The sequence below is a fragment of the Rhopilema esculentum genome, chromosome 15, assembly GCF_057945365.1.
Source record: "Rhopilema esculentum isolate cy_ngs chromosome 15, ASM5794536v1, whole genome shotgun sequence".
Lineage (NCBI taxonomy): Eukaryota > Metazoa > Cnidaria > Scyphozoa > Rhizostomeae > Rhizostomatidae > Rhopilema > Rhopilema esculentum.
The window spans coordinates 7,603,855-7,613,561 of NC_142829.1; the positions used below are offsets into that span (position 1 = coordinate 7,603,855).

The 9,707-nt window shown below is 38.7% G+C and overlaps 2 protein-coding genes across 2 annotated transcripts; both read right to left on the reverse strand.

Annotated features, from left to right (window-relative positions):
- Window positions 1-620: 620 nt before the first annotated feature.
- Window positions 621-2,280, reverse strand: LOC135685453 (trace amine-associated receptor 7c). The gene has a single exon (XM_065201400.2). It carries the CDS (start codon window positions 2,277-2,279, stop codon window positions 1,362-1,364), a length of 918 nt encoding a protein of 305 aa, XP_065057472.2. The 5' UTR covers window position 2,280; the 3' UTR covers window positions 621-1,361.
- Window positions 2,281-4,382: 2,102 nt separating this feature from the next.
- On the reverse strand, window positions 4,383-9,636 carry LOC135685454 (trace amine-associated receptor 365-like). Its single transcript, XM_065201401.2, has one exon. The coding sequence runs from the start codon at window positions 5,271-5,273 to the stop codon at window positions 4,383-4,385; it is 891 nt and encodes a 296-aa protein (XP_065057473.2). The 5' UTR covers window positions 5,274-9,636.
- Window positions 9,637-9,707: the final 71 nt, after the last annotated feature.

Genomic DNA, 9,707 nt, shown 5'->3' on the forward strand with positions numbered 1-9,707 from the left:
AGAATGTTGAATAATTCCTGTCGAGTAAGAAGTGGAAATGAAAAGCATTTACCACTAAAAAACAAATGTAAGAAAGCTACGATAACTAACTTAAAAGATCAGAAGTAGATATTAAAGAGACGAAACGAAGATCAGGATTGAGAGAAAAGCAATCTATTCATAGGTGGGGGCAGCCTGATGACCAGACTCCGATTTCAAACCATGGTAACTTTGAAATCGGAGTCCAGATATCAGGCTAAGGTAGGGGAGGGGGGGCTCAATTTCTCAAAGCCCTTCATAATTAGATTTATGGTACTTTTGAAGCTGTCTTCAAAACAGAACCTTTATTTCTGGCGATAAGATCAACGCTGGCTAAAGGTTTTCTCTGATGCCTTGGCTTGGCTAGTAAAATTGGCTGAAATTGAAGAGTGGGTCTAAAAACACACAAATGTCACCAAACGATGTCATTTTGATTTCATTTTTCTGTCTTATAAGGTTCTACCTAATGCCTGTTGGTGAAGTAATGGCTACCAACTGGGGAGATGAGGTAAATCTGAAGTCATCCGCGCATACCCCCCCCCCTCTCCCACCGTGTAGTTTAAGCGCACTCGTAGTAGCATTTTCTAGTCAAAATTTGAAAAAATAAAGACTTTTTTGTTAACAGCTTTTGTTTTGAACAAATATATGAAAAATTCGAGAGTACTTTCGAAGAATGTGGGGTGAAGATCTGTTATAAGCATTTGCTACGTAAACGCCACTTTGCCCATACTTCACTACTGTAAGTACTCGAAGGAGCCCCTGGGGGCTTTCTTCACAAAAAACTCGGGGTGGGAGCTTATTCGAGGGGTGGGGGCCTATTCGAAGGTAGGGGCTTAAATTTTCTTCCTCTATTTGAGGCTGTTCAGAAAGTTAAATAATGCAGATAAACTGGGATAAACCTATTGCTGAAGAGGCAATACCTCAGCCCACGGGAACTTATTCGAGGATTAAGGCTTATTTCACAAAAACTACCTAATGATAGGGCTTATTCGAAGATGGGGGCTTATTCGAAGATGGGGGCTTATTTGAAGATGGGGGCTTATTCGGAGATGGGGGCTTGTTCGAGAACATACGATACCCTTGCTAACCCTACAATTTATATCAACATACTCAGAATTTAAACTTTGATCATGAACAATTTATTTGTTGATTGAGCCTTATTGGTTAATCAGAAAAAAGCATTTGATTATGAGGCGTTAGAATTTCTTAAACGTTATTTAACGTGCACGTGCATATTGAGAAAATTTGCAATCTTATACTCAAATATTATATGTGTTTTCTTTTTGTTAGAGTGTAGTGAATCTGTTGCATCCTTACGTGATCAAAAATATTTCTCTGGCAGTTTAACCTATACTAGATGCGGTATTCTTCAAACCAAAGCCATGTTGATGTGGTAAAACTGCATTTCTGTGAAACATACGAAGGGCAGCTCGTCTAATGTCGCTGCTCCTTGCACAGTAAATCATTGGGTTTACACAGCTGTTGAAAAGCGCAAGGAAGTTTGACCATAGCCCGAGTTGATATGGGTAAGATGGGTTGATATTCTCATAGAAAAACAAACCCATAACATAGTATACCATTAAAGGGGTATAGCAAGCCAGAAAAGCTCCGATAATGATAGCAACAGTCTTTGTCTTCCGTTGGTCTCTTGCCCTGCTTTTATTTATGTCAGATTGTCTCGTGCCGACAACTTGTCTCACCGATAGATCGGCCTGTGTTTTGGCAAATACAACACGATATAACAGCGCATAGATGGCAAGCACAGAGACTATCACCGAGAATTCGATGCAAATATCCACTATAAGAAAGGACATTCTTGACCGTTCAAAATACGGTATCTTAAGCGCTGAGTATCCAGCAAAGACAATGAAAACGATGGTTGTCACAAATGCATATCTCCTGCAACTGGCGAAAGTTCGGTATGTATAAGGATGAAACACTGCTACGTATCGATCCAATGTTATGAGTAGGCCGCATAAAAACGAATTCAAACTACTTAGGCCAAAAATAAGGTTGTAGGCCTTTATGACAGTCGAACAGCAACGTCCTTTAGGACCAATCAGTACAACGATAAACAAAGGTTGGCATATGAATCCAACAATAAGATCTGTGACACATAATGCACCAAGAAGAAAATTTGATGGGGTGTGGAGTGAGGGACTTCTCAGTAACGTGACGAAGAATATGGCGTTTCCAATTACAGTAAGAATTGCCGGTGCGCCATCCAGCCCAAGTATTAACCACTTAGTTGGAAATGACATTTCCACTTAAAATGACAGAAAATATGATGATCAAAGTCTGCTATGATCACTTCGGATACAAGTCTTTGATAACAGCAAAAAAGGGACAGCTTTCGGTCTTGAATTCAGTCAATGGCTTTTGAAATCTATTTCTGCTGCTTTTCCATCGTTAGAATATATCGACGACTTTCTTGTTTGAATATTTGGCTGGCGTCTATTTTTAAAGACAGCAGTGTGTTTTCCATTAACTTTTGTTGCCCGTCTTCGCTACGCGTGAAATTAAAACTCTTTCAAATTAAAAATAGTATAAAATATATTGTTCAGGACACTTTGACTATTCGATCACTTGATAGATCTGGCTATGACGAAAAACGAACTTATGACATTGTGTAGAGATCCGTTCGTACGTCCAATCCAGACGGTCTTTTGGTGTGAAATGCAACGGTATGGTCACAGTACCAGGCCACCTAAGCAAACGATGGGTGGGACTGTCAATACTTTGCAGCAACTGCGTAAACATGTGTAGCGTTTTGAGGCATAATTCTCAAAGATTTAATGGACGTTTCAAGTAAGACTGAAGGCTGTCTAAACACGGGAGAATGAATGCCTTTGAAAGCATGAAGAACAGGATTCGTGTCAAACTGCTGCATATGATATATGAACAGTTTATTTCTTTATTTTGCATGCACATTCGCAGGTTTAATTGTTAAAAGAAATCTTAGATTCAACGGAACCTGAACAACTGAATTTCCTCCATGCATCATTGCTTTAACATTTCGGCTTCTATCGCCCATCAATACTGTGTAAGGGTATACTTTCATGGCATTATCGTGGCATTGACATGCATACCAAAACTATGAGGTAAGCATGATGACACTTTCTCTAGAAGCTACCAAAAATGGTTTAATAAAATATGTTCAGAGATGCTTAATCTTTTGATCTGACATTCCTAGACGTACCAAACATCAGAATGAGGGTCGATTTATACCAGACGAAAAGCCCTCGTATGTCTAAAAGTGTTCGCATCTTCGAAATCATTTTTAGTTTTTGTACCGTTAAAAATTGTTTGAAAACTACTAAAATGATAAAAGTTCTCAACCGCTACTCTTATGAAATTGTTTGCAGCCTCGTACGCACAAATGTCAATAAGACCAATCAAGAGACGAGCTATAACTATCAGCGACACCAAATGACATCGAAGCAATGGGAATCAACGATGTCCGATAACATGTCATGAGAAGATCATTGGTTCTGACGATCAATTGTTTGTTTTTATAATTAGGTAGCAAATCAGATATACTGATATCTGCAGACACTTTAAAGCTGAAAGTGATACGTTGCAAAAATGACCGAGACCATTTAGCAAACCCTGCTCCGCAGTCCCTGACCTTATTGGCATTTTGCTGCCGTGAAATCTGTTCCCATTGGTACTATAAACTTTCATATAGATTCAAAACAACTCAATAGAGAAGTAATGACGGTGACTTGTGTAAGTAGGACAATTTCTACAAGAGTCTGCTAAATAAATTGATAACCAAAACATTATCAATCACAAGTGTCAATACATCTGTTTTTTCCTTGAGCAGCGTAAGATGAAGAAGTGTTACACTAACAGATCACCACGGAAACAAATCAAGGCGTATAGTTCTATCAGTAATGCAACCGACCACTTTCCCACGTCTTCATCTTCTTTCGTTGTTTTAAAGTTTTGTTTAGATAAAAAACATACATTGATATTTCTTATATGTCATACTCCTGAGGAAGCTTTAGGAAATTCTCAAAAAGATCTCTTCCCTTGGAGTAAACTCGTTGTGATTGTCAAACCGGTATGTACAAAACGTCATTGCCACTTTTGTGAACGTGCTGTACTTCCAAAAAGGTGGTTTGTATCCAATTTTCAATTTGACTAGAATCGTGCTTTGGAAAGGTTATGGAAGCCAGGTTATAGCTTTTGGAAAGCTCTTTGAAATGTGAATATGTTGTCACTTTCGTCTTCATAGCTGTCTGGTAAATTTCGGATCCTTGTGGTGTGAGACAGACGAGAATGTTATTTAAAGACACATCTGTTGATTCAAGAAAGAGGCACTGAACATGTCATATCCACCAGAGTGCCTTTGAGGAACTTCAAAAAGTTGTTTCTTTTGATTTTAAATTGCTGCTGGGTGTATGCAACTTGATTGCTCGGCAAGCTGCTTGCCTGATATCATTCCTCCTCAGGCAGTATATGAGTGGGTTGATGCTGCTTTTTAGTAAGAAGAAAAAGTTTGCCCACATTCCAAAGCTGCTTGAAAAGCCAGTCTTCCCTAGATAATACAGAAGACTTTTCACTGAATATGCTATGTAGGGTGAATAACAAATCAAAAAGGCACCAATAATCATCGACAGGGTGATTGTCTTCTTTCGTTCCACTATCTGCGACTGTTGCACAGACTTCGAGTTGGGCCTACATTGTGGCTGCGTGGATCGCATTAGTCGAAACATCACACGGTATATCGAGGCATATACAGCCAAAATCAATGCAAGAATCAGCAATTGAAAGACCAAGTCGAATATAATGAAAGATATCCTCGCTGTTTCGTAAAATATCATCACTAAGACAGTATACATCGAGCTGACAACGAAGACGAACAGGAAGATACAAGCAACCGTTTTGCACGATGCCTTTTCCTTGTATTGAAATGGAAAGAAAATGGCGAGGAAGCGATCAATCGTCACTAGTGCGACGCAAATAAGAGAATTCCAGCACGTCAAACCGAAAACAATGTTGTATATCTTAACAGCAACTGTACAGCAAGGACCATGCTCTTTAAATAAAGTGAAAATGAATAATGGCTGACACACTGTTCCTACCACCAGGTCGATCAGGCTGAGGAACCACAGTAGAACATTCGAGGGCGTGTGCAAAGATCGTGTTCGTAGAAAAGTGATGAAAAAAACGGCATTGCCTATAACGGTAAACAGGGCTGGAATAACGTCAATTGCAAGTATTATCCAAATAGTATCTGCCATACTCATACAAGATGTGATTTCCAAATGTTTGAGGTCTTGGAAACGCCTTCTGAAATTTCACACTGGCAGTAAAACGTAGCACCTCTCACCTCCTTGAAGCGCAATATCGCTCCTTTAAACAATATTGCGGCAGTTTGTACACATTGATCATTCGCAAATATGTGATCCTGAATGTTCGGAAAATCTACTTTTTCCAAACAATTTTATTGAAAATAACTTATAACACAATACCTGCACAGACTTATCGTTGATAAATCAGTCATACAGATTCAGATCTTGCAATCGATAAAGCAGCATCGCTTTTGCGTTTCCTATATTAACTACTACATGAACCCTAAAACTGGAATAAGTCGAAGTCCAGACAATTTATTGGCATAGCACAGATGCCAATTAAACATCTGCCACCTGCTCTTTACTCAGCAGAATTGCAAATCGATTGGCATGGTCTAAGCAAGTCAATTATATGTACTATAATTTCTTCAAGCTTAACCTGCAATATTTGCTCTGTTTGTCGAAAAACGGCGAAGAAACAGATACCGCCTAGATTAATTTCACATTTTACACCACAATGAATGAAATAAACGAATAGGAAAACATCAACGGTTTGCATTGAGTAAAAAACAAAGTTTCGGCTTATTTTACTACAATCATTCGACGTTGAGTCTATAGCATTTTGCAACGTGCAACTCGCCCATACAGAACGAGAAATGGGGAGGGGAGATCAATTGGGTCTTTTCATGTTTGGTATTATCGCTAGAACCAAAGGAAATCGATATCAGCCGCTACAAGCCAGTTATGAAAGGAAGAGGAAGCTTGTTTTTGTCAAAATTTTACAATGATATGAACGTATTAACTTTTCTTTAAAGAATCAATTTAGATCTAGGTATAAAAATTACATGATGATGAGAAGGGGTATTTGATGATGAGAAGGGGTAAGGGAATTTGCAGGTGCGGGCAATTGGCATCTTCAGATATCTACAGAAGAGCAGGATCAGCAAGGGACAGGTCCGGCACTTGCAAAATTATTCGTTGTAAATTATAAATGTTCAGAATAAATTTGACGTAGTTTTGCTTTTTTTCTGTATTAAAAATATTTTTTTGGAAAATGCAGACCATAGTCTCACCTGCCGACACTGATCCCAGTACACCCCAGGTACGAGGATAGCTCAGTGGCTAGAGGTGCTGACTACAGATCCAAGGCTCTGTTGTTCGATTTCCTAGCAAACTCCCCCTCCCCCTCCCCTCCATGTGAGGAGAGTCGCAAGCTCTCTGTGATTCAAGGCGTAGAAATCAAGAGGTGTGGTCACATCGAGCGGAAGGACCAGGACACTGCTCGATAAGCACAACTTTTCAGTGTCCTAAAAACTACGTTCGGATGCCAGGTAGCAAGTACAAATACAAAACACCCTAAAAAGAATTGTTTTATAGCCGGAAAGGCAATTTCGAATGTAAACAAACAGATTGAAGTGAAAACGGGGCACTTTGTGTGATCTAAATATCCTGATGGGTGCAGTATTTCTTTGACAAACGGGCTTCAAGGCAGTGGCGTAGCGTCCGGGTATTCAAGGTATTCAGTGAATACCCTGAGATTTCTCAGAAAAAATAATAATACGACGTATAATTGTAATAAGTAAAAAATGTTTTGGGGCTATTGATTCTGGTTGAATTCGTTACCTTCAATATTCTACATTTTGTACAAGTACAAAATATCACGAAATTCATGGAAACAATAACGCTGCGAAGCATAGAGAAGCTGGGAGATCTTTGAAGCTAATTTTGAAGATTGAGCTACTTCATGTTGTATGGAGATTGGTCATGAATACGCAGTGAATACCCTAGACCAGGGGTCGGCAACCTTTATAAAACAGGGGGCCAAATTTGATTTTTGAAATGCATACGAGGGCCGCAACTCAAAATACAGTATAATTTTAATATATACCAATTCTACCTAACTACTAATCTAATCAATAAAAATGTATTTATCGGAAAATGTACTGTAACGTGGAAGCTGTACGTAAATACAAACATAGATGTAAAGTACATGTTCACTGTTCAGTGTATTACAAGAAGCTAATGGGCAACTTGGTGCTGCACGTCCTTGGCCAACTTTTCAATATTTAGCAGAATTGTTTATGTTGGCAGCCGCAAGTTGCCTTCAAGGTGCTAATCAGTCATGCGAGATCGCAGTCGACTCTTCGCATGCTTCATCTTTGAGAAGAGACTTTCGCAAAGGAGAGAAGTACTTCCAAACATGCAACACATCTTCTTGGCATGCTGCACCAGACCTTGATATGAACCATCATCCACCATGGAGATACTCCATATAAAACGGGATTATCTGAGTTTCCTTGTATTTCTGTTTCAATTCACTGGTACCCTGCAGCTCGATCAACTCCATTTGAAGATGGAAAGTGAACCAAGCTCCATTGATTCAGCTGAGTTTTCCAAAGATGTAGCATAAGCAGGAACATGACATGTTCATACATGACATTCACAAAATGACCATGGCCTTGAAGCTTCTTCTTCAGCTTGTTCGAGTGACTAGTTATATTAACGAGGAATGCTAATCTAGGCAAGAATCTAAGATCACTGAATCAATATCGAGCTGACACTCGTGCATTGGGCCACATTATTTACAGGTTAACAGGGGCCTTCCGGGCCGCACAAAAGTACCTTGCGGGCCGCATGTGGCCCGCGGGCCGCGGGTTGCCGACCCCTGCCCTAGACGGTACTTTAACCAATCAAAATGCTCCTTTCCATGAATAATGTTTGCCGTTAATCAGCTAAAACAATGGTTCTGTACGCTGAGAAATATGCAGCGTACAGCCTCAAAGTTGGTTCAAAATAGTCTCGTTATGAGATCGATATAAACAGTTAATGGACGTCGGAGCGGTTGGAGTGATGGAGCTGCATCGAAAACAGTAAACATGACTTAATTAAAAAACTATTGCAATGTCTGTATTACTGTTTCATAATCATTCTCTCATTTGACCCCTAATCTTAATCTACCAACAGCAAAGTGGAAAGGTAAGGTAGGCTGCTACATAATACTACACTGATTCAGATCTGTTCCCTCTTGAAATGCCAATTTGTTATTGCTTGCCAATCAGGGATGTTTCTGTTTGTATTATGTGATAGAATTAAAGTAAATGCAGATAGGCCTGGATAATATCCTTATAGTTGCCTGGTGTATTCAGTTATCTTGTTGGCCTATTTTGTTTGCATTATTCGAGCGCATTTATTTGCATTATTGTGCAGTCTCATCTCATTACCTTCGATTCTTTCAAATATTAACTTGTATTGAAAATATCACGATTAGACCATGAAGAAAAAGTCTATACTGCATATCACAAAATCATTTATAACTCATGTAATGCCCTATGTGAATAATTTTGAAACTTTCGAAAGCCCTTTTGTATTAAAAGGTATTAAGAGTAGGTGTTTACAGTTACTTCCTCTTTACATCAGTGCAAATGTTAGACGATTTAACAACAACTATTGGGACATATTTCGACCAGTAAAATTTTACTGGCTTTCAATGATATGTTTTGATTTGAATTACTTTTGATGAAATGGTTAATAGTAATATGATGCAATGAATGAGTTCGAAGAGTATATTTGAAGGGTCCTTTAGCAAAGTATCGTTTTTATCATAGCAATGCCCTGACAGTGCAGTACTTGCCAACCGAACCAAAAAGAAAATTAGATAAAATGTCAATAGCTAGTCCTTTTAATCTTCCTATTATCCCCCTATTTTCATCAAGCCGCATCGAGCCACACCCTGCCCCACCCTTTTGATTAATAGAGAATACCCAGTTAAAAAGTCACGCTACGCCACTGCTTCAAGGTGTATGATCAAAAGGTTATATATAATGTTCAAGATACTAGACGCCAATGCTGTAAGTCTAGCTTAGGCGTGCAATTTCTTAGCATGCGTACATAGTAAATTCTTTAGCCAGAGGAACTTTATGAACTCCTCTTTAAGTAGCAGCACACTTTATAAGGAAACCGAGGCTCGATTTGGCAATTAATAAGAACAACAGGAAAAAATGCCCACCCTTAACTGAAGAATTAGAAAAAATGTTATTAAGGATTTTCCCATGACAGGGCCAGTTTATTCAGCCGATCAACTGTGTTGCTAACAATGTTATGCAAAAGTTTTATTACCTTGCTATTAATGAAAACTAATGTTATACTTTAGAAATAATTTACAGTATGTATATGTAGAAAAATCAATGCCGAAATAAGAAAAACATTAACAACACCCGACACTCAAATTCTCCAAAAAAATAAGAATATTGAACCTCGGCAAAAATTGACTAGTTCTTATTTAAAAAAGGATTCAAATTGTTTCAAAAACGGATTATGCGCACGCTGTAATGTACACGGAAAGGAATTTCCACCAGATATTTGCTGACGTCAATACATCATCATTGCATT

Excerpts from the sequence above, each read along its gene's own strand:
- LOC135685453 (XM_065201400.2), bottom strand. The coding sequence starts at position 2,279 with ATGTCATTTCCAACTAAGTGGTTAATACTTGGGCTGGATGGCGCACCG.
- LOC135685454 (XM_065201401.2), bottom strand. The coding sequence starts at position 5,273 with ATGAGTATGGCAGATACTATTTGGATAATACTTGCAATTGACGTTATT.